The sequence below is a fragment of the Equus przewalskii genome, chromosome 15 (genome assembly GCF_037783145.1).
Source record: "Equus przewalskii isolate Varuska chromosome 15, EquPr2, whole genome shotgun sequence".
NCBI lineage: Eukaryota > Metazoa > Chordata > Mammalia > Perissodactyla > Equidae > Equus > Equus przewalskii.
The window spans coordinates 42,864,159-42,888,271 of record NC_091845.1 but is presented as its reverse complement, the minus strand read 5'-3'; the positions used below and the strand labels follow the sequence as shown (position 1 = coordinate 42,888,271).

General features: G+C 51.0%; 1 protein-coding gene and 1 long non-coding RNA gene across 3 annotated transcripts; one reads left to right on the top strand and one right to left on the bottom strand.

Annotated features, from left to right (window-relative positions):
* Nucleotides 1-14,894: 14,894 nt before the first annotated feature.
* On the bottom strand, nucleotides 14,895-22,570 carry TMEM158 (transmembrane protein 158). 2 transcript variants are annotated; one of them, XM_070577161.1, is made up of 4 exons: nucleotides 21,380-22,570; nucleotides 18,263-18,444; nucleotides 17,412-17,523; nucleotides 14,895-16,385 (listed from the first exon to the last, which is right to left on the bottom strand). In XM_070577161.1, exon 1 carries the CDS (start codon nucleotides 22,420-22,422, stop codon nucleotides 21,535-21,537), a length of 888 nt encoding a protein of 295 aa, XP_070433262.1. In that variant the 5' UTR covers nucleotides 22,423-22,570; the 3' UTR covers nucleotides 14,895-16,385; nucleotides 17,412-17,523; nucleotides 18,263-18,444; nucleotides 21,380-21,534. The 2 variants fall into 2 exon arrangements, with proteins under 2 accessions (XP_070433262.1, XP_070433261.1); XM_070577160.1 differs by having other exon boundaries at nucleotides 14,895-16,240.
* LOC139076160 (uncharacterized) lies at nucleotides 16,132-17,799 on the top strand. Its single transcript, XR_011527478.1, has 2 exons — nucleotides 16,132-16,269; nucleotides 17,192-17,799. It is a non-coding gene; the product is annotated as an uncharacterized lncRNA (long non-coding RNA).
* Nucleotides 22,571-24,113: the final 1,543 nt, after the last annotated feature.

The window sequence follows — 24,113 nt, the reverse complement described above, 5'->3', positions numbered from 1 at the left end:
GGTTTGAAAGACTTCGTATGAAAGAAGAATGTAAGCTATTTCGTTAGTAAATGTTTTGTACTGCTCACAGGGTGCAATGACAATATTTTGAATATAGAGGGTTAAATAAAATACGTGATTAAAATTAATTCCACCTACTTCTCCTTTTTTAAAATAAACTTTTTACTTTAGAACACTTTGAGATTTACAGAAAAATTGCAAAGGTAATATGGAGAGGTCCCATAAGCCCCACACCCAGTTTCCCTATTATTAACATCTTAACATTAGTATGATATAGTTGTTACAATTAATGAGCCAGTACTGATACATCATTATTGACTAAAGTCCACACTTTACTCAAATTTCCCTAATTTTCACCTAATGCTGTTTTTCTGTTAGAGGATCCCAACCAGGATATCGCATTACGTTTAGTCTCCCTTTCTCCTTAGGCTCCTCTTGGCTGTGACGGTGTCACACTTTCCCTGTTTTGATGACCCTGTTATGAGGAGTACTGGTCAGGTGTTGTGTAGAGTGTCCCTCAACTGTAAGTCATCGAGATTTTCTCCTGATTAGACTGGGGTTATGGGTTTGGGGAGGAAGACCACGGAGGTAAAGTGCCCTTCCCATCACATCGTATGAAGGGGCCAACTGTCAACGTTCCCCTAGACAGCCTGGCCGAGGCGGGGTTTGCCAGGTTCTCCGCGGTGAAGCGACTCTTTCCCTGCCCACCGCCGTCTTCGGAAGCGCGTGTTGTGCAGCCTACACACTGGGGAGTGGTGCTCCTCTCCCTTGAGAGAAGAGATTGATGGAAATTATTTGGAATTCTTTTGTAGGGGAAATTCATCTCTTCTCAGCCACATATTTATTTGTTCAATCATTTATTTATATCAGCATGGAGTCATGGATATTTATTTTATTCTTTGGGTTATAATCCAATATTACTTTATTTACTTTGTTGATCTGGTTGTTCTAGCTTTGGCCGTTGGAAGCTCTCTCAGTTTGCTCCTGTGTCCCTTTGACATACTCCATTGTGTGGGATTTTTTGAGCCTGTTTCTTCTTTTTTTGCTGTGGCTACTGGAACATGTGAACTCACACTTGCAGCATGCTTTGTGTTTCTATTGGACAGCTCTGACCTGACTCTCTTGTATGTGGGGATTTGGTATTTAGAACATTCTTCACCCTGGGACCAGCAAGAGGGTCTAAGCCCTGTGGGCATCATAAATCTTGCATTCAGTCATTTTTCCCTCTTTGCTTTGCCTGCTGGGAAACTCAGTGCCAATATTACAATCCTTACCTAGAAATATCTTGGTATACTGAGTTTCCTTCTGGATGTATTTATCTCTGTTTGATTGATTGATTGATTGATTGATGTCTCTGTTTCTCCACTGTCTCAACTCCAACAATTAATCATTTTACCTTTTTGTATTGTAGATAATTTTGTTAAGCCATGCTGAATCCTCTGAATAAGGCAGGTTTACAGGACAATGCTAATGCTCTGCCCAGATTCCTCAAACCCCCTTTTACTGTTGTATGTAAGCACGTGTGTGGTCCCCACCTCCACTTCCAATAGCTGGCCCCTGGCTCTTCTTTGGAGATCCCGCCTTGCACTATTGGGGGAGGCATTGCCTGAGAATTTATGTCGCTCTGGGGTGGCCCTTAACCAAAGACTGGTGTGAGAACGTGGAAGTCTTGTCAAGGTGCACTGAAGGCAGGAAGGAGGGGGGATTCCGAGGTGCCACTTACACTGCAGAGTCCCCTGTGGGATCAGGCTGAAGCCACCCTCCTTGGGACTTTACTCAGATGGCACCCTGGTGAGACCCCCCCGAGAATGCATCCTTCAAGAATCACTTGTACACTAAGCTCATCTCAACGTCTGCTTGGGGACTCTGACCTAAGACAGCCAGTGACACATTTTTAAACATTAAAATAAATTGGAAAAAATAGCAGGCTCTGTGGGTGTTCTCAGGAATATGAGTTGGTTTGTGCAGCTTATTATGTAAAAAAAAAAATGTCTGACTCCTTTTCCTCGGCATATCAGTCTGGAGTCGGAGCTTTAACAGCAGGGGACAGGAGCAGGAGCCCTCTTAGCTGTGGGTGGTCCTTTGGCATTTCCTGGGGACACTGACACCGGGCCCCAAGGAACTTCTGCAGGGGCTGGAACCCCCTCAGAGAATGGAGGGAGGCTTCTCTGCTCCCTCGCTGCTGCCCTCCCAAGTACACAGGCAAGGCCAGAGGCCAGAGCAGTGGGCAGTTCAACCAAAATGAATGTCCTGTTGCACCTGCCTCAGTGGGCCCACATCTCAGGTCCACCCACAGGCCTGGGGGAAGGATGAGACAGAGTGGGGGTGCAACAACCCACAGTGCGGATGCTGAGTGGAGATGCAGTTTGGTTTGCTGCCCTGAGTGACCACAGAGAGGGTTTCTAGAACTCTCCACCTTCCTGGCAGAGAAGAGTGCTCTGTCCCCTGACTGCTAACAGCTGGGAAGTGTGAGTGTGTGTGTTACTCGAACAGCTCAGAAGCCCCGCGAGCTCGGAGAAATGTCCTAGTTCAGGTTCTGCCTTTTGTGGAGAGGCAGAAGGTGGACACCTTGGTTCTTGGCAGTAGCTGGTCAGACCTAGTGAACGCCACTTGCCTGTGTCTAGATCCTCGGCTAAGGCCGGCTGAGCCTCCTGGAAAGGGCGCCACCTGGTGGTGGGCACTTTAGAGGCCTGGAGCACGCTCTCCCCGCCCCTTCTCTCTCTCCCTCTCTCTTGCTCAGCTGGTGCCTGTGTGCAGGTAGGGGGTAAGGAGGGGTGGGGCATGGAGATTTCCCCTCTGCAGCCTCTGATTTCCCTGGCAATCTGCTGCTTTGGGCAGGTTTGTTGGCTTGCTGTGATCGAGGGCTTGGCTGGGGCGCTGGACCCAGATGCTGGAATTCAGGCCCAGCTTCATCACCGTAGGAACTTAGACAAGTTACTAAAGGTCGTTGAGCCTCAGTTTCTCATCTGTGAGAGGGAGATCAAGGCCCTACCTCTAGGTTCTATGTAAAGAATAAGTGAGATTATGTGTTATCTGAGTTTGGGTTCCCCAAAAGCAGATCCTGAGAGATCCCAACGTAAGTCGTTTATTTGGGAGGGGAATCTCAGGAAACACCACTTGGGGAGAGGGATGTGAGTCAGGGGAGAGGAAGAAGGTAGCAAGGTGTGCTGCCACTGGGAACACCTGGTGCTCAGTCACCATCAGCATTACCCGGCCAGGGAGGCACTGGAGCTGAGTGCTGCTCCACCGATCCCCATCGGGCTCTGATTGAGGGCTGCTCTTGGGGTTCTTTAATTCCTCAGCACTTTGGCTTATTCAGTGCATGGGCATAGTGGGCTCCAGCAGCCAGTGTCCCAAGATGGATTCAGAAATGATGGCATTTGGAAGTTAGGCCAATACGCATGGCAATGGTCAATGGGGAGGAGTTATGGGTGGGGAACCACCAAAATCTATATGCGTATTTAAAAGTTCTCAGAACAGAGAGGGGCACTAGTAACAGCTCAGTAAACAATAGCTATTAATAATAGTACACATCAGTGGTCCAGTCAAGCGCACTCCTTCTCCACCAAAGTGTGACATGACCAATAAACTGGAAGGGGGTACCGATAGACTGTGCACCATGGGGAGGGCAGGCGCCAACAGCCCCACAAGAGGGTGTTTGATGTCGCCCCATTTTACAGATAAGGGAGCTCAGGCTCATAGAGCGTGAGAGCCATGTCATGGTCACGGGTCAGTTTACGTCAGTGTTGGTCTCCCACGGGCAGGTACTTCTCCCCCGCCAGCGCCAGGACTGTAAAGAGTTTTCATCTTCTGCCTGAATTAAAATGCTCTCTTTTTCTGAGCCCAACCATGACTGTGCAGAATTTGTTTCCATCTGCAAAATGTCAAGGCTGAGTCTTTTATGTTCTGCCCTGGGTCTGTGCCTGACAACGAGCTCCATCCAAGCCCAGCGGCTGCCTCAAGCCCCCGAGACTCATTGGGAGTCTTGGAATAATAACAAAAGGAATAATTCTCAGTGGCAGGAGAGAGCAAGGGAATGGTTTTATCATTCTTTTCCTGCACCACCCAGACCTGAGAGAAAAGGAGGGAACTGGGGAAACAGAAAAAGCTTGGGGGTCTGCTCTCTCGCTCATTTGCCGTCACGCCCATATGCGATAGTGGAGCTTGCCTGCCGTGGAGCTGGCTTCGTGTCCACCAGGAGCCAGAAATCCAGGGTCCCATAGCCTGCACCATGGTTGGTAATAGTCTGCTCAGCTTTCCTTCCTGAGTGCCACAGCCACATCTGTCAGTGCTGGGGACGAGGAAGAGGCCCCAGCTACCCCCATTTGGCTGTACCAGCAGGAGAGCAGCCTGGGAGTGGGGTGGGGTGGGTGGGCCTGCCACGGAGAGCGCAGGGTGTCATGGTTCAGGGGCAAGGAGCCATTTGTGGGCTCTAGGGCAGGGGACAAAACCCATCTTTTACGGCCCACATTCAGTTCTCACTTGGAACAAGGTTAAGTCTTTCCTTTATTATTTTTAAATTTTTAAATTTTTAAATTTTTTTATTTTGGTAAAATATACATAACATAAAATTTGCCACTTTAACCATTGTTAAGTATATGATTCAGTGGCATTAATTACATTCACAATGTTTTGAAACCATCACCCTTCTGTTTTCAAAACTTTTTCATCCCCTGAAACAGAAACCCTGTACCCCTTACCCCCTTCCTCCAGCCTCTGGTAACCTCTCCTCTTCTTTCTGTCTCTGTGATTTTGACTACTCTGAGCACCTCCCATAAGTGGAATCATATAGTATTTGTCCTTTTGTGACTGGTTTATTTCACTCAGCATAATGTCTTCAAGGTTGCTCCCTGTTGTGGAATATGTCAGAATTGCCCTCCTTTTTAAGGCTGAGTAATACTCCATCATGGGTATAGACTGCATTTGGTTGACCCCTTCATCTGTCGGTGGAGGCAAGCCCTTCCTTTACATCTCTACCTCATCACGCCCTTTAAGAAGAGAGGAACAAAGAAGGCACTCAGCTCCCACACGACACTCCCGCAGCACTGGCCTGCCTTGCCCAGCCACCAGCAGCACCAGTGGTCACTGACACCGTCTGGTAATGCTTCTGAGAACAGCAACTAAGAATAACTTACATGTGTTTCAGTCAATTACCCATAAGCACGGATTTAATGATTTGGTCCTCGGAGGTGAGTAGACTAGGCTGCATATTCTGTGAGGACGAGGTCCAGGCCTGTTTGATCTCCACCCTGCACCCAGAGCTCACTGCGGCCTGCCTGGCAGGTAGTAACACTAAGTGACTATTTTCTGAATGTGGAACGAGACAGCTGGCCCACAGGGCTGGAGTGGATTGCTGACTTGGAGTAATAATACTCCCAGCACTGTGTGTTGAGCCCTCCACGCCCCTGAGCCTAACTCTCACGCTCCTTCATTCTCATTCTTCCTCCAACAGCCCTGCAAGGATAGGCATCATTCTGCCCATTCTACAGACAGGAAAGCTGAGGTTAAGTGTTTAAGCCAAGGTAGCACATGGCAGAGCCAGGTCCCCATGGAATCTGTGTTCCTGGAAAGGTCTGGAGAGGAAATAAACTCTTTAGTGTGTTACCTTTTGAAATCTTTACAATACCTGTGGAGAAGTACTGTTACTACTCCCATTTCACAGACAAGGAAATTGAGGCCTAGCAAGCAGCTAGCAAATGGCGGGGCCGTATCTGAGCCTGACCAGGCTGGCCTCACTGCCCACCACCTCCACCCGCCTCACTGGTCCAGTTTCTCACTCCGTTCTCCTGGAATCACTCCACAAGCTAAAACGTCAGGTGTTGCTGGGTCTTTGGCTTCTCTCTGAATACAACTGGTGGGAGGAAGAGAGTCTACGGGGGTTTTCCCATCTCACCTGGCTAATTGAGTGTGATTGGGGGCTCCTGAATGAGGCAGATGTGTGGCGTGACAGACACGCGCTTATTGAACCCGGTAATCACGCTCGTCGTGGATCTATGTTTAGAAGGGATTGGAGCTGTGTGAGTCGGCTGGGGCATTGCTGGAATGACGGGGGCAGTGCTGGAGCACCCCAGCTCTGTCTGCTGCCTTCCCCATAGGGCAAAGACTCGAGACCCAGAAGAGAACCTGGAGCCCCCCCCTACACTGAATGGGCAGGACCGGGGCAGGCACTTGCCCCAGGGCAACGGCTCCAAGCCCCAAGTGGTACCAGGACTCTACATGTCAGCTGGCTTGTCAGAGGGAGGCGGAAGTCCCCAAGAAACCTCCCTCCACGTCCCCAGTGCCCTCAGAGTGAGCCAGACTCCAGGCAGGGGGAGAGAGGGCGCTTCCAAAAGGTCAAGAACAACTGCTCTGGATATTTTCAAATGTCAGCAATAATAAACTCCACTTGCTGAGCCTGCCTCTGCACCAGGGAGCGCCCAAGGGGTCTTCATAATGAACCCTCCCAACTCTCCTGCTGCAAGGTAGGTGTTATGTTCCACTTTTACAAATGAGAAAACGGAACTCAGCGAGGGGAAATGGCAGAGCTAAGATGCAAACTCAACGTCCCTCCGTGATGCCTAACCCCCACTCCTTTGCCTCTTTGTTTGTGAAAACCCTTTAGCACCAGGGGAGGTGCATGAGAGAGCCGTTGAGCTCCCCGCACATGGATGCTGGTGGGGCGATTGTGTGCAGGGCGGCAGGTGGGTCTGTGGTGTCCTGGGTGACAGGCAATGGAGAGAGGGCCCCTCTGGGCATCGCCCACAGCTGTCTGGAGCCCCTGTTTCTCTGGGCTGGCTCTCTGGCAGCCCCATGTGGGAGGCGCACTTGGGTCTGCCCTCAGGTATTCTAATCCAGGTGAGTCTTCACAGAGCAACCAGGCCAGGACAGCTGCTGTTTCCTTGCAGATCCTAATTGCAGGGGTGTCCTTGGCAATAGGAATGCCAGTTCCCACCGAGGTGGCTCGGGCTCTTGAAAAAAAAACTCTGAAGGTCAAAGGGGCCACAGAAGAAATCTACCAAACCTTCTCTGAGCCTGGGCTGGAAGGGTCCTGAAAGGAAACCACAGGAATACATGATTCCTGCTTGTAATTAAATCCAACAGAGAGTTCTGGAGGGCCTGCCATGGGCACATCTCTGCTGTGGTCACATCTCTGGGCAAAATTCCGGGATTCTCCCTACACCAGGAGGTTACATCCTAGGTGGGTTTTGGAGTCACAGACTTGGCCTTGATCCTGGTTCTGTTTCTCACCAGCTAAGCAGAACGTCTCAGAGCCTCTCCTTCCTCATTGTCTCAGGGTGGAGGTGAGGCTGGGTACCACTGGCTAGGGACAGAACACAGTGCCCGGCACTTGGTTAGTCCTCAACCATGACAGTTATTGCTATCCTTCATTTTCATTATTTGGCAAAGCGGTTAAAAGTAGGGTTGTCAGATAAAGTACAGGGTGCCCAGTTAAATTTGAATTTAGGATAAACAGCAAGGAATTTTTTAGTATAAGTATGTCCCATTCGATATTTGGGATATACTTGTATTGAAATAATTATTCATTGTTTACCTGAAATTCAAATTTAACTGGGCACCTTGTATTTTTATTTGCTACATCTGGCAACTCTAGAGCTTGGGCAGGTTACTTAACCACTCTGTGCCTCAGTTTCCTTATCTGCAAATCCAGATAACAGCAGCAACTCCCTCACAGGGTTATCCGGAGGCTAAATGAGAGAATTCTGTAAAGCATTTAGCGTGGTGCCAAGCTGCCCAACCTAGCAGGCACTCAGCAGTAAGGGTTAGCTGTGCCTACAAGGGAAGCATGGAAGGGAGTGGCTGGGCCCTGCCTCAGAGTCCCCCAGCACCCAGGTCCTGGAGGCAACCCAATCTCCTTCAGGGGGAAGGAAGCGTTTGCAGCTGGTCAGGCTGTTCGTTCTCTCATTTGCCTGCTGCCTCCCCCACCCCCAGGTGTCCCGGGCTGTCCACAATGTGCCCCCGCCTTATTCTTACCTCTGCTGCCCTTGAGCTGCAGCCTTGCCACCTTTCTGCCTGGGCCTCTGTCTGTTCCTGCCCTAAATGGCCAGGCCCTGGGGGCCTCTGGCCTGCCCGGAATACGCCTCCCCTGACTGGGTCCTCCACCCCAACCTCCAGCCCAGACTGCATCCATCTAGCAACTTCTACTGGACACCCCCCAACCCTGCATAGGGCAAATGCCCTCTCTGTGCCCTGCCCCATGCCACGTCCATGGCGGCCCCACAGGATCCTCCCAGCCCTTTGATGCTGGGTCAGTGTATCAGTGTAGCAGGACCCTCATCTGAGCAGGTAAAGCACCCTGGGGTCCTGGGTGACGGAGAGGAGAGCAACCTCCCGGGCCACAGACGCAGGGGAGGTAGGATGGTGTCGACCTAAAGACCAAGATGAGGCTTCTCCTATTTCAAGTCTGACCTAAAAAGCACCTTTTCATGAGAAGTTCATAGGTTGTAATATCTTCCATAGGTGCCTCTCAGGCCTGTTCCCTTCCATCACATCACTTAATCATTTACCAAGACGTTCAGAAGGGAAGATTTTGAAATTTGTTTCTTTGAAGCTTAACTTTTTAAAAAACATGCGAGCTGGTTTCTAGATTTTTCCCATCATTCCAGCTTCCTGAGCCCCACATCTTTTAGGAGATCCCAAGTTCCCTACCTCTTATCTGACAGATAAGATTCCCAACGGAGGGCCATTAGACACCCAGTAGGTGAATCTGAACCCCTTTTGAACACCTATTTGGAGATATTCCAAATTTAATGACCATGGAGCCAACCTGGGCCATGCATGGTTCTCTATCCTGAGAAAATGCCAGACCCTTGGATTGCATTCAGAAGTTGAGGGAAGGCAAACCAATTTTTAAAAGGTAGACAAGAGTCTTCACAAAGGGAGAGACATGAATGGCCAATAGTCAGATGAAAAAGTGCCCAATATAGTCACCTGAGAAATACAAAATAAAACCACAATGAGAAACTGCTACACGTTTACTAGAATAGCGAAAATTAAGACAGACCATTCCAGATGCTGAGGATGTTGGAGCAACCCAAACTCATGTATTGCTGATGGGAGTGTAAAATGATACAAAAACTTTGGAAAAAGTGGAGTTCTTATGAAGATGAACATAAACATACATTTACTCTATGATTCCAATTCTACTTCTAGATATTTACCCAAGAAAAATGAAAACATATGTCCACATATGTGGATTTTCACAGCAGCTTTAATAAAGTAACTCAAAAGTGGAAACAACCCATGTGTCCATTATGGAGAAGGGATATACTGTGGTACGGTGTAGAATGGAATACTACCCAGCAATGAAGAGGAACCAACTAGTGAAATGCATAACAACATAGTTGAATCCCACAGATACGCTGAACAAAAGTAGGCATACAGGAGTCCACACTCTGATCACATTTATATGAAGTTCTAGAAAAGGCAAAACTAAACTAACCAATGGTGAAAGAGATGGGAACAGTGGTTACCGTATGTGTGTTTGTGTGTGTGTAGTGGGGTGGGGTGTATGAGGTGGGGAATAGGGTTAGAGAGGGGGCACAAGGAAACTTTTTGAGGTGATGGAAATTTTCTGTATCTTGACAGAGTCTGGGTTATGTGGATGTATGCATTTGTCAAGAGTGATCAAGAACCTAAGATCTCATCACATGTAAATTATACCCTAAACAAAACAGAACAAAACAAACCCCTTGCCCCTACATTAATTATTAATTCATTAAAAGAGAGAGGAAGAAAACACATTTTAAAATCTCTTCCCCTGCAATTTGGATGCCCAGGATAGCTTACCCCGTGCTGATTGAGAAGCCTCACTCTACAGTCCCAGTAGATATTATCAACTCTGTTTTGCAGAGGGAAATACTGGGGTTCCATGGGTGTAGCTAACTTGCTCAGGGTCATCAAGAAAATATCAGTTCCAGCCCTGCCCCATGTCTGTCTGGCTCTATAGCCCATTCTGGACCACCTCTCCTGGGCTCCCCTCCCGGGGACTGAGCATGCGTCCCCGAGATGCTTGGCGGTATGCCAGGAGGGAAACAGGTTTTCCTCTTGGATGATCAAGTTAAATAATTAAATTTTTTGCAAACAGACGATGGTGTAGCAAGTAAATTTTGCTGAATTTTTAAAATAAAAGGTACTATTTTTTAAAAAGTGCCCCTTGTAAGAGGCAGTATTAGGTAACAACCTCAGATTCCCCAGGATGGGGGGCATTCTCCATAGTGGCCAGGGGGCCTTTCGTGGAAGAGTTTGAGAATTAATTCACCGCATCGTTATACCACCTTGCCGTGTGTCTGGCCGCCAGCTCCTGCCTCTGTGGGCCTGTACTGCTCACTGAGCAAGCAGGCTCTAGTCTGATGCTCAGGGTCATGCACCAGAGACCTGGTCCTGCCCTGGGGGTAGTGGTGGGGGGTGTGGTTCAATCTGCCGTGTTCCCTGTTGTCCTGTACCAGGTAGATGGAACAGGACACACAGCTTTCACACATGTGGCATAAAGTTCCATTACACTTTAAGTTTATGTTACAAGGGCTATCAACTTGGAGAATCAAAACTGATTCTTTTAATGTCCACGAGATGAGCATTTTGGGGAAGGACCAGAAGGAGTTTCCTCATGGCCTTTAGTGCTTATTAAATGCTATATGCGAACACTGTTTTCCACACTGCTTCTGGCTGTCTGCTTGAAGATGCGACTCGTCAATCGCCTGAAACTCGAAGATGGCTGGAGCAGAGCAGGTGTCTGCAAACTACAGCAAAGGACCTGTTTTTGTATGACCTGTGAGCTAGGAATAATTTTTACATTTTTAATGAGTCAAAAATATCAGAAGAAAGATAATTCATGACTTGTGAAATTTATACGAAATTCAAATTTCCGTGTCTACAAATAAAGCCTTACTAGAACACAGCCAAATTCATTCATTGACCTATTATTTATGGCTACTTTTGAGCAACACTGGCAGAGCCGAGTAGTTGTGACGGAGACTGCATGGCCCACAAAGCTGAAAATATTTACTACTTGGCTCTTTGCAGAAAAAGTTTGCCAGCTTCTGCTGTAGAGCAGAGGCGTCTTGCCCGGAGCTCACAGGAACTCTGCAGGATTGCCCGGGAGCAATCTCTAGGGCGAACTGTCTCTCCTTCCCCAATGGAGTGTGGCTGCTGCCCCCACATTCAACTTCCCATGGCATTGATGGCTTCTCCCCCAGGGGAGAAGGATGGGCATGACCTCGCTGTTCCCATGTCTCAGGTGCTAGGCAGCCAGGACTCCCTGAATCTCTAGCACCTAAGCTCCGAGTCTTATATGGCACAGGTAAGAACAACCTTGTTCCGTGGGACACATACTTTAAGTCTGGCACCAAAGATTCTGATTAAAAAATGAGGCAATTTATTTGACTGACCATTTAATTTTTATTTTGGAAAAATGTGCTTAAAATATACTTCTGGTTACCGTAAGCTAAAATATGCATAATTAGATCTAAATCTTCTAAATCTGGTTTACACAAGAAAAAAAAAGAGAAGAAAGAAAACAAATGGATTCCGATGTTGGATGAATTCATGTTTGTTTGTCTGTTTGGTTTTTTTTTTTTAAAGATTTTATTATTTCCTTTTTCTCCCCAAAGCCCCCCGGTACATAGTTGTATATTCTTCGTTGTGGGTTCTTCTAGTTGTGGCATGTGGGACGCCGCCTCAGCATGGTCTGATGAGCAGTGCCATGTCCGTGCCCAGGATTTGAACCAACGAAACACTGGGCTGCCTGCAGCGGAGTGCGCGAACTTAACCACTCGGCCACGGGGCCAGCCCCGTTTGTTTGTTTTAAAGTAACTTTCAGTGGAATTACCAAACTGGGTAAACCTTAGTGGCGGCACGGATGCACAGGAGAGACAGGGCTCTGTGACCACTCTCTCGTGCCTGAGCTATGAACTTGGGTAAGATATTCAGCCTCCCAGAGCCTGAGTCTGTTCAAAAGTCATTAAGATGTGGAGAATATTACCTACCCTACAAGATTCCTTGAGGATTTGGAAGGTCAAGCTGCTGGCATGAGCAGGCACACAGCCCATGCTAATTTCTCTCTTCCTTACCTGTGTGGACCCTGCCTTAGAGCATGACACCCAGTGTTAACTGACAAAGTTAAAGACGTCACTTTTTAAATGTTAAAAATTTCTCATTTCTCATTAGCTTCCTTGGCTTGAAAAATCTTTATTCCGTGGCTCTGGTCATTTGAATAGAAGAATGCAGAAATCATAATTCTGTAAATTATGAGACCCACACAAATAGCCAATTTAGACAATCTAGTGGCAAAAATCATTCTGCTATCTTAAAAATCCTCTTTTCTTATTTGTTCCATGTTTTTCCCGTTCAAGGCACCCAGAAAAGTGAGTGGCCTTGGCCTCTGTTTCAGTCTGCCTGGTGAAGTGACACTTGAGGGGTGATTCTTTGTAGCTGGTGTGGTCTGACTCGCCTGGAAGATGGGGAGGGGAGGCCAGAACGTGGGACTGCAGGCCTGGAGGGACTGAGGCCTCGCCTGGCCCAACAATCTTGTTCTGTCGACGAGGAAACTGAGGCTCCGAGGAGGAGCGCTTTGCCCATGGCCAAACAGCTCATTAATGGTAAAGCAGGTACCGTAAGCAGGTGCCCCGGTGCCCTGTCCCATGTTATTACCAGTCTGCTGGCAGCCTTAGCGATACTAATACTGTATCCAATACTAATACAATACTAATGTTAATGCTAATGCTAATACTGTGGCACTGCCCTTATAATGCAAGTATTGGGGAGCCAGGACTTTCAACACAGAGGCAAATAGCAGGGGCTTCTGACTTCATCAGGGAGGGCCAGCATGACAGAGCCAGCTGTACCTCAGTTGGCACATGTGCAGGACCCCCAGAGGCAAGGCCAGCTGGCCAGACCTCACCTGAGACTGGCAAAGGCCTAGATATCAGCACGCCAGCTGGATGGGGAGTTTAAAGCTCAAGTGGCACACTGAGCTTCATGCTGTCTGGGCACTACGCACCCTGCCATCCATTGCTGGGAACAGGACCCCAGAGCAACGTGGGGTCTCCCGCTATCCTGGGGGCCTGCACACCCATCCCCAGGTGCTGTGAACGTGGGCAGCTAGCATCTCTCAGCTGCCTCCTTCTCTGGAGAACCAGGCCCAGCTAAATGGGAGCTGCCAGGAGGCTACACGGCCCCCGGCATCCAGACTTTGGCCAAACTGACTGAAATGAGAGTATAAAATGAAATGAGAGCCCTTTGCCTCCAGGTGGGGCAACTCTATGGTGCAGTTCCTGCTCCAGAGCTCCTGTGGGGTCAGGCCGAAGCTGACTCCAGCTGAGACACATTCTGCTTCCCTCGGCCCCCTCCTCCTGAGAGCACCCCTCCATAAATCACCTGTGAAAGTCTCTCTATCTCAGCCTCCGCCTCTAGGGAACCCAATCCTAGACGAGATCCATCACAGAAGACCTCGACACAGCCCATTGATGGTGAGTGGTGCTCAGTACCTTTGGCCCATTGATGGCTCCTGTCCTTGGCTGGTTCCTCCAACTCTGGACCCATCTCCTTCCTCTCTCTGGGTGTTCTGTCTTCAGCCCCTGCCCCCAGCAGCAGGGACATCTGAATGCAGCCATTACTCCGTCATGTGGCATTGTGACAGCTTTTTGGGCAGCATTATACAGGAGCAATATCTTTCCTGCTTATTGAATCTCAGACTTCATTTTCACACCGAAGACATCAAATAAGCCCAGACAATACAAGGCAGCTCCATGGTTATGAGTCGAGGAGGTGAAGTGCATTGTTCTTCCTCTGAAGTTCTGTTCCGTTCCTTATCAGCCTCATCAGAAATCTCAGACACAAGAGCGGAGACATGTCTCCAGGAGGGGTGGTAAGTTGGGTCTGGCTTCGATATGTGTCTGGAGATGATAAACTTGGGATGGGAAAGATAGACAACCTCCCCACCGCCCCATCTCCGTCAAGCCTTTGGCCCTCCGACAAGTGTCAACATCCTGCGCTGCTGATGTTGGACCCGCACATCAGGAAGACAGCCTTTAACACCTCCTGCCCTGAGAAGCCCTCTACTACCCTCTGCAGAGGGAGGGGACCCGAGGGTGGGGCAGGCAGGGCGCTGAGAAGAGGTGCCTGCTGGGGTTAACACATGTATAACATAGGCGTGAACATTTGTCGATAAATATTAGCCACGGTCACTGGGGGTCTGGGACTGTCGCTGATATCGATTCATTGATCTTATGAAGGGCATTTTCTTATTTTTTCAATGACGTAGCATGTGTAACAAAGAAAAGTTTTGAAAACGGTTAAGTACAGCACAATCCCATTTTTAACATAAATAATTACTCATGGATGCACATACATGGGTAAAAACAGACTGGGAGTACACGCACCACAATGCGTGCAGGGCTTATTTTTGGGTGTTAGAAAGACAAGTTCTCTTTTCCTTCTTTTTTATTTATCAACATTTCTAGCACTTCTACAATGAATATACATTATCTGTGTTCAAGCAAGAGTTCAAGGATGATGCTCTTAGCAAAGTGTCCTTTCTGAGCCGTGTTAACCACCGTGGCTGCCCAGTCAGGGACACGGTGACAGTCTGGAGTTGGCACCGTGGGATGTGCCTCCCCGGGGGGGTGAGACATTTCGGACCTCGGGGACTCGAGCCTCCCAGGACTGAAGGAGAAAACCATTTTGGGCAGAGGAGAGTTGCTGGAGCTGTCCCCTCAGGGAGAGCCCTTCCAGGAGGGAAGCCACAGAACCTACTGCCAGCTGTTGTCCCCATGTTCTCCTGCTGGTAGCCACCCCATTGTAGGGCCCCCAGATGCCCTTCCTACTCTGCATTGTTCACCTGCCCTGGGCTGTGGCTCCAGGTCATCCTCTCCATTTCTCCGCCCTTTGTGCCTTTGCAAGTGTATGTGGGGGTGGGGGTGGGATGAGGTAGGGATAATTTTTCTGTTTTTGAAGCTGGTGTTCTTAATTCTCTTTTTCTTCTCTCCTCTTAGTTATTGTTTCTCCTTCTACTTCTCCTCCCCTCTCCAGTTCAAAATAACAATTAATAATAATAGTATTTATGATGATGATGATGAGGAGGAGGATATTTATTATTATTATGGCCAGTGTAGTCCTCCTCTAGCAGCTGCAGAATTATCTAGAAACACAAGAGGTGAGGAAGGGTATAATGTTAAAGCCTAAGGTAAGAAAAGAGCATCTTTCTTACTGGGAGAACCAAAGAATATGGAATTTAACCTGAGCCAGGACACTCCTATGATCATAAAATATTCTCAGATAAGATTCCAAGATACTAGAATGATAAAATCACAATTCTAGTTTACTACACAGTGTGAATCATGATTTAACTCCAGAGTGGCTAGCGTACAAGGAGGTAGGCTGGAATAGAGCGATCATGTTGTCGCTGGCTGCTGGGAAACAGCGGTGTTTCAGAGAAAAAGCGGCACAGCCACCAGGACGGGGCTGATGGGCCCTTTGAGGTTCTGAACAGGTTTAAATCTGCAGTCCAGGGGTCACACCTGTGGAGAGATGGAGAGGTAGGTGGTCCGCAATCTCTCCAGGCCCCCTCCCATGCACAGTGACCCTCAGAAAATCTGATAGAACTTCTCAGGAGTGCAGCAAGGACTCCTTGCTGGTCACAGAGCAAAGCAGGTCCTGGGGGGCACCCTGAAGGTAGGCTCTTTCCTCGAGTGCCAAAAATGCTTTCCAGGAGACAATTTGTTACTCAGAGTCACAATGAGACCTTAGGGTGTTATCATGATGCTAATTATTTTGATTTTTCATCACTGCCCCTATGAAAGCACAAAACTAATGGGTCCTTAGTGGCACAGAAGCTCATCCTGGTACTTTAGGAGACAGTTCTGGGAATACTCAGGCATTAAGAGCACCAGGAAAATGCTGAGGGTGAGGCGAGGAGAGAGGCCCTTAATTGTCCTGAGTGGGCAGCAGCCACGCCACCAGTCCTCCGAGGACCATGGTACATCGCCATCCTCCTCAGAACACTCCCTTTGGACCCTGGCCTGTCCTGGGGTGCGGCAGAAATCACCAAGTGTCAGCACTGGTGTGGAGGATGCCAAGGCTGCGCTGAGGACTGCGCGGTCTTGACAGCTGGAAGTGAGGGATGAGAGAAGGCGGCAGCTTCTTCAGAAGGCTGATAGCGGAGAAGAAGATGTCTGTGAGCCGTCCGGGCCTGCTGTCTGTGAGACCCCGGCCTTGGAGAAAACAGCAGCAGCTGACAGTGACAGAGCTGCCAGGAGAGTCACGAGGAAAAATCGTGTAAGTTTACAAAGTTACTCAGAGCCGATGGGAGGTTGTAGGCCCAGAGAAGAGGGGGTGCTTGAAAAGTTCTGAGAGCTGGAGGCCAGTAGGAATGCTTGTCCCCGGGGTAAGACCTGGAGCAGATGGAGGATCTGGGTGACCTCGGGGTCTGCCGGCACCTGGTGTGAGCAGACTGCGCGGAGCAGGTTTGCCCTAACGCGGGAGACCCAGCAGGGAAGAGGGGAGAGGTGATACCTCGTAGACGCCTGCCCCCAGTGAGGGTGGTTTTCATTTGTTCCCCAAGCAGTCCTCCACGTGGCAAAATGGTTTGGCACTCCCAGCCCAGAAGGACCAAGTAGTACACTGGGAGAGACGCCCCAGGAGAGGTGTGGCAGAGCTGGGAAGGCAAAGGCACTGTCTAAAGAGGACAGTCCTAGGCTGGGGGTGGGGACAGCAGAAGGTCTACCAGCAAGAGACCAGACGGGACCTGGGAGGTGGATGCCCAGAACAGGCACCGTCGCGCACCCTGGGTGAGGTGTGCACCACAGCAGCCAGCTCACAGCAACCTGGGCCATTGGTTTCTGTCCTCCCCATTCTCTCCTTAGTGATTGTCCCTCCCAGTGTTCTGAGGGAAACCATGTAGCTATGTCACAAGCAACTCAGCCATGCACTGAATGTCTTCACGTTGTTCTTAACTCTCCCAATCCTTATAGTCCTAAACCTCTAAAGCTAGCTGAGAGATAGATGATTTTTTTCCCCAGTGAAAGGAGAGAATTGGAATAGTGAAGACCAGCCCTCTTCTTGCCCCTAATGTCAATGAACTAGTCATTTCTATACGGTGGGCAAGGCACTAGGCCAGGAGAGATGGGATGTCTGTTCTGACCTCTCCATTTCTTTCTCCCCATTTTAATTCTAACTTTCCTCGCATCCTTCTCTCTAGATGACTCCTACATCACAGGGATCCAGAGTGTATTTTTGCCAGATTGAGTTCTTTTGAGACCCAATTTAGCCAAACATTGGAACAGCCACCAGGCTGATGACCTCATCACTTTTGAAATCCCCAGGAGCAGCAACCTAGCTTCCAGTGCGGGCAGGTGAGGTGGGTGTCACAGGAGGAGAGTCTGGAGACGGCTCCTAGGATGAATCCTTTGTCTACTCACCAAAGTCCCGGAAATCTTCTGGCTGACATGTAGATCACACAGGTACAGTGGGGTTGGGGGTTGTTTTCACCAATCCTGCTCCTGATATCAGGTTCTCCTCTCTTCTCAAGACCTGGAAACATGACCTCTTTGGCTCCTTTGTCATTGGGTGGAGCCACATGACTCATTCTAAGCAATGAGCAGACAGGATGTGACTTCTTGGCTGGAGCACTGAATTGCCGTGGGGGACCCTCCAGAGTTCCCTTTCTCCTCACTAGATGATGGTGGCCACATTGTCGAGTCTGGGTCACATCCAACCTGGATCCCTGAGCCATTCCAAAGGGCACAACCCCTGCCAACTTTGGACATGTAGCATGAGTAAGGAATAAATCTTTCTTGCGTTAAGGCACTGAGATGTTGGGGTTGCTTATTATTGCAGCATAGCCCAGTGTATCCTGACTGACACCATGATTTGAGATGGAAAGAAAGAGGCCTTCTTCTTTCGACATGTACGTCTATGAGGTGCAACGATTAAACAAGAATTGGAATTGGGGACATTTCCCCTATCACCACTGATGGTGGATATTACAGAGCAATCCAAATAGAAGAGACAAAAATAGAATGTGTGCTCTGTATAAAAAGAATACAAATGATAATCATTTATGTGATCTGCTCCTATGTGCCTAAGGACCATGTGGCTAGAGCAAGCCTGCATCTTGTTAGGTAAACTGCCCATCACAGGCTGGGTTCCTGGAGAAGCAGGCTGTATGCTAGAGATCAGTGTGCAGGTTTATTAGGCAGTGCTTTTGGACCAACACCTGTGGGAGGGAAAGGATGGGAGGAGGCAGGAGTGGCAGAGGGAGAAGTCAAACCTCCATGGTTTCTCAGTGAAGGCTGAGCCAGTCCTGGGAGGAGTCCTGAAGGTGGGAGGACCCTTCAGAGCCGTCCCGAGAGGCTCGGGTCTTCATGCCCCCTGTTGATCCGGCACTGGATGTGGTGCCCCAGGAAGAGCGTGTGGCTTTGGGCGGAGTGGCTCTCTTCGCTGAGGCAAGCCCTAGGGGAGACAGGTGTTCAGACTGGGGCCAGGGCTGCTCTCATGATGAATGTAGACAACCCAGCAGGGCAGCCCAGGGCAGTGGCTGGATTTTGAAGGGTGGGTACACATGCTCCTCGGGGAAAACTCTCTCTCAGGAGAAGCAAGAATAGCTGAGAATGATGATTCATACTGAGGGCTGAGCTATGTCACTAGCAACTCAAGCTGTTCCCAAGAGGCCTTCAGAGAGGGCTGGAACCTGGGGATTCCACACATGCGCATGCACAGGCTACAGTGGCACACTCCCTTTCTATGAAAGAATTGCTGCCTGACCTTTAGTAAAATGCAACTTGGAAGTGTTTCCCTACTGAGATGACACAGATCAACCTGACTAGAGGACACAGACCCCACGCCTGAGCCCACCAGGACCTGACGTCCTTTATGTTGGATGATCCCAACCTAAGAGACCAGAAGCACACAGGCTCCATCCTCACTTTGTGGTCCCCTGCTTGGAGCTCTGGCTCTCGGAAAGCAGCCAATGCCAGCGTAAGGAGAACTAACCAGTCCACGGGTTATATGTATATATATGAAACACAGACACACACACACACACACACACACGCGCGGGTTCCACTGGCAAGTCTGAAAATCTCCCTTCAGGAAGATCTACTGTTGCAGATATTGATATTTCAGACCCACCCTAAATAAGCATTCATTAGGGCCCATCCTGTGTAGGTATGTGTATATATAGCCTGTATATATTATATTATATATACACATACACACACATATACATTTTATTAAGTGCCTGAGTATCTCATTTAAAATTAATGTTCTCTGGCTCCTTTGGGTTCATGGCTGCACAGAATCTGACAGTGACGGTGGTGGGTCAACAGAGGAGCAGACCTTGAGAGGCTAGTTCCTAATTCTCCTTGGAAAGGAAATTTCTGACGGTGAAAAAATACCAGTCAGGGAGGCAGAAGAAGACCAAGGTTTAGTCTCAGCTCTGCCTCCTCGTGCAGCTGTGTGATTGCAGAAAAAATGCTGAACCTCTCTGACCCTCAGTTTCCCTCTTAGAAAAAAGCAGGGAGGGTGATTGCGAGTGTGTGTGTGTGTGTGTGTTGTATTAGGAATACTTGATGTGACTTTCAGAATTACAAATGCCATGATTATATTAAAATTGACCAAGGTTGGTGGTTATTGATTTTCTCCTGCTAGTTACCACGGCATTGGAAAAGAGGGCAGTTCACAACCCACGTTGCTTTGGGGCATAAGATTTACAGTGACTTGCAAGGCTAGCAGATTTGTGTTACAGTGAACTTCTTCAGCGTCTGCACAAGGAGACAGAGGAAGACCACCACCCTCGCCCCCTCCTCTCTCAGAGGCTGGCCTCTGCCAGAGATAGCCCTGGACCCCAAAGAGCCAGAAGGGCAGCCGGAGCTGCAGGGCAGGGACCCCGCCTCTCCTTCAGACAGATTTGGTGAAAAAAGGGTCCCATTTCTTTGATATACTAGAGACATCTCAAGATAAAAGGAGGCTCTGTATTTTGAAGGTTCCCTTCCATCAGCACACAGTTCTCAAACCGGGAACACATCAGAATCCCTTAGGGGGCTTGTTCAAACACAGCTTGCTGGGCCCCCAGAGTTTCCAGTCCAGTAAGTCCTGGGTAGGGCCCCAGTTTTGCGTCTCTCACAAGTTCCCAGGGGAGGCTGATGGTGCTGGCCTAGGGCCCCCACTTTGAGAACTATAGTTTTAGATCAATATTAAGTATTCACTCAAAAGTGAGGAGGAGATGGGAGCAGGAGAAAGTGGCCTTTAAAGTCTTTTTTAAAAGCTTTTAAAATGGTCTTTATATCAAGTCATTTTAAGGACTTTTCATTTACTCTTCTCCTAAAAACCAGGAAGAATCTGAAACAACTGCCCAGAAACCAGGAGACAGGAAAGCCTTGAGGTTGTGAACGGTCTAGTTCTCCAGAGTTTATCTTTAAAAAAGTCCTAATGCCAAAATAATATCTCAGATGTTAAAGCCAGCTTTTGAAATGTGCTCATATGCTAAGGTTTACACACACGATAAAGAAACCTGCGTGCCTTTTAAAATGAGTCACTTCCATGAAAGACACCCAGCTCAGAGGAAATACTGATTTGACCCTGTTGGCATTGTCCTGGTGTTTTGCAGAGCTTGGGGCAGTGGGTAAAAGGCAAATCACATAAGCCCCTGTATACCACCACGACAAGAGGCAGTGCGCCTGAGGGGTGGGCTGGGTGGGTGTTGGGGGGCAGTGTGGTGAGAGGCGAACAGTCGCCATTAGGGAAGTAATACAGTTTGCTCTCCAGCTCTCCGACAGTCCGGGGGGCAGAATCGGCCCTCCTTTAACTTTTTGGAGGTTCCCTCCCTCATGTCTCAGGGGAACATATTGCAATTCTTGGATTGCTTTTCCCTAAACCAAATAAAGAAAAAGCTACATACGCAGCTCTGGAGGAAAACGTCTGTATTAAAAGCCAAAAAACCACAGAAATACAAGAAGAAATGCCCACCAGGCCACGTCACTGGATAGATCGACTTGGAAAAGGTTCATAAAGTTCATTGTCAGCGGTAACAATATATCGGTGTGAAATCCAACCCATGCCCCCCCTTTTAAATAAATTAAAAAAACAACAAACTTCTAATGCTATGTTCGGATACAAAGAGCTTCTCTTACTATAGCAATAGCAATTTGATTTTGTTTTTTTACTAAAACTTTCGTTTAAAACAGTTATTAAATATATAAAACAAATACACAGGATTTGGTCATTTTCTGCCATGAATATAGGGCACGTGGGTGCGGGGAGGGAGGAGGGCAGGGGGGTGCGATCGAGGGGAAAGGGCCCCATTTCCCTCCTCTGTCTTCCGGGCTGGGCTCCCACCCTTCAGTGCAAGGGCTTCATCTGCTTTTCGGACCCAGAAGCGCGCACAAACCTTGCTCTTCCGACACGCTGGGGCCTCTCCGGCGGCCCCCTCCCCGGAAGAAGAACTAACGGTCACTACGGCACGAAGCACACCGGCGAGTCTCCCGGCGGGAAAGGCACCCGAGAGCGCGGACACAGGGCGGACGCGGCGAGGAGCGGGGCGGGTCACTTGGTCGCCGCCCCCGAGGTGACGGCCGCAGCGGCGGCGGCGGCGGCGGCAGCGGCGGCGGCGGCGGTGGTCCCCGCGGGCACGGCGGCGGGGGCGGCGGCGGCGGCGCTGGCGGTGGTCCGGCGCTGCTCCATGCCGTTGGGTAGGAAGCCGGCGATGATGGGCACCGGCCAGATGAGGGCGGCCACGCTCCACACGACGATGACCAGGGTCATGAAGCAGGCCACCAGCGTGGACTCGATGGGCTTGCGGTTCAGCCGCCAGCCCGGCTCGCCCTGCAGCTCCTCCAGGCTGAAGTCCAGGCAGCAGAAATGCAGCGGCTCGCCCTGCAGCCACAGCGGCCCGGGCGGCTCGGCCGCGGGGTAGGCGGGCAGCGCGGTGGGCGCCCCGGCGGTGGCGCCGGCGGCGGCGGCGGGCCGGAGGCGGCCGGGGCGGCGGCCGCGCACCCAGCCGCAGCCCACGCAGAGGCGCAGGTCTTGCTGCGCGCCGCCCGCCGCCAGCCCCAGGTGCTCGATGAGCAGAGGCGGCCCGACGCGGTGGAAGGCGGCGGCGAAGAAGGCGCGGCCGTGCGCGTTGGTGGAGAAGAGCAGCAGATCGCACTGGAAGCCCCGCGGGCGGCCCCAGCGCACGAGCAGCGAGCTCAGCATCTGCCGCTGCACGCTGATGTTGCACGGCGCCGCCGCCGCCTCCTCCGGGCCCGGGCGCTCGGGGGGCCCGGGAGCCGCCGAGGTCAGCAGCCGCGGGGCGGCGGGCTCGCCCGCAGACGACGCGTTGACGGAGGCGTTCGGGGGCGCACCGAGGAGGCCCGGCGCGTCCGCGGCCCCGCCGCGGGCGGGCGGCAGCGGGCAGGCGGCGGCCAGCAGCGCGGCGAGCAGGGGCAGCATGGCCTGCGGCGGGCGCCTACGCGCGCGGGGCTGGCGGAGGCTGCATGGCGCGTGGGAGCCCGGCGGGCGAGCGGACGGCGGGACCGCGGGAGCGGGCGGCCGGGCGGAGCGAGGGCGCGCCGGGCACCTGGCAGCCCGCGGGGGCGGCGCGGAGGCGGCGGCGGTGGAGGCTCGCTCGGCGCGGGGATCCCTCCCGGCCCAGCTGCGTCTGGGGTTTCCCGCCGCCCCCGACGCGGGGGCCCTCGGACGGCCGGGCTGCTCTGCGGGGCCCGGCGCTCGCCCGGAGCAGGGTTCCCCGGCTGGGCTCCGCCTCCCGCGCGCCCCGCCCCGCCCTCCGCCCGCGGGCCCGGAGACTCCGGGGAGGGCGGGGTTCCACGCGCCGGGGCGGGGCGGGGCGGGGAATCGCCGCGTGCGGGCCGGGAGGGATGCGGGCAGGGCGCGGCGGGGGACCTAGAGGCCGGCGCGGGGGCCGGCCCAGGCGGGGCGGTGTCGTCGGATGGCCGGCTCGGGGTGTCGGCCGGGCCGGGGAAGCCTGCGCTCGCGCCCGGCGGCCCAGCTACCCTGCCGGAGTCCGACTCCAAGCCGAGAAGGCGCTCTGCGAGAACTGCGTCCGCGGAGGGGGGCTGGAGGGCCCGGACATCATCCCTTTGTCACGCCTCAGGGGAGCCTGCGATGTCTCACCTTAGCGCTCATCTGGACTCTGCTCGTTTACAGAAGGGGAAACTGAGGCCGAGAGAGAGAGGAAAAGACTTCCTCAGACCACCCCATGAGCCAGAATCAGAACTCTGGGCCACTAGCTCTTTCTTCCTTTCCACGATGTCTCTTAAAATCTCAAACGCGGAGAGTTTGGCTGGTTTTAAATGCGTCTTCAACACAATAGACCCACTTGATAAGTCTCCTCACAGCGAGCAACCCCTAAGGAAAATTCCAAGAACTCTACCGAGTTTTAGGTGGAGACGGGCTGGTGGGAATGTGAGGCCGGCAGCCTTGCGGCTCCCGGGGTCCCTCCTGGTGGGGAGTCTCACTCCCCGGAAACTGCTCCGCCCGCCCGTGCAGGGCCCCGCCTGGCAGGTCGAGTGAGCGCGCGTTTATGAAAGGTTTGTCGGTAGAATCCGTGTTAGGGGACAGTTCCTCCCCGTTAGGATAGTAACTGGGAGAACACCTGCTAAGAATAACGTGCCACGATCAGATTTATATTTAAAAAACACTTTCCTAGTAATTTGGCCTCTTAAATTTACAAAAAATTTCAGCGACCCCTCTCTAAGGGAACGACCCTGTGGTTTGAAGCCGTCGTGCTCCATGGGCGCCATCTGTTTCTGAGTCTGACAGGGAGGGGATGGAGGGAGCAGAAACAGGCCTTAGACAAAATGGCCCTCCCTCTAAACCGGCTAAGTATCCTGGGCGTAGTGAGGGATTACATTTCTGGAAGCTTTTGTCCATTGTTTCTAACAATGAGTAAAACCAGGTTGAGGAAGATGTAAAAATAGCCTCAAAATGTAGGTTCTGAACCTACCTGGCCTCTTTCCCGCTGGGCGAGTCATTATGCTGACTTGGCCTTGGTTTCTGTCTGAACGGTGGGGTCATCTGTACCTACCTTGCAGGGGTGCAGTGATAAATGCGCTCAGCCCTGTGTCTGTCCATCTGTCCACAGAGGTGCCTGCTGGTGGCTGCCATGAGGTAGTTACTATCAG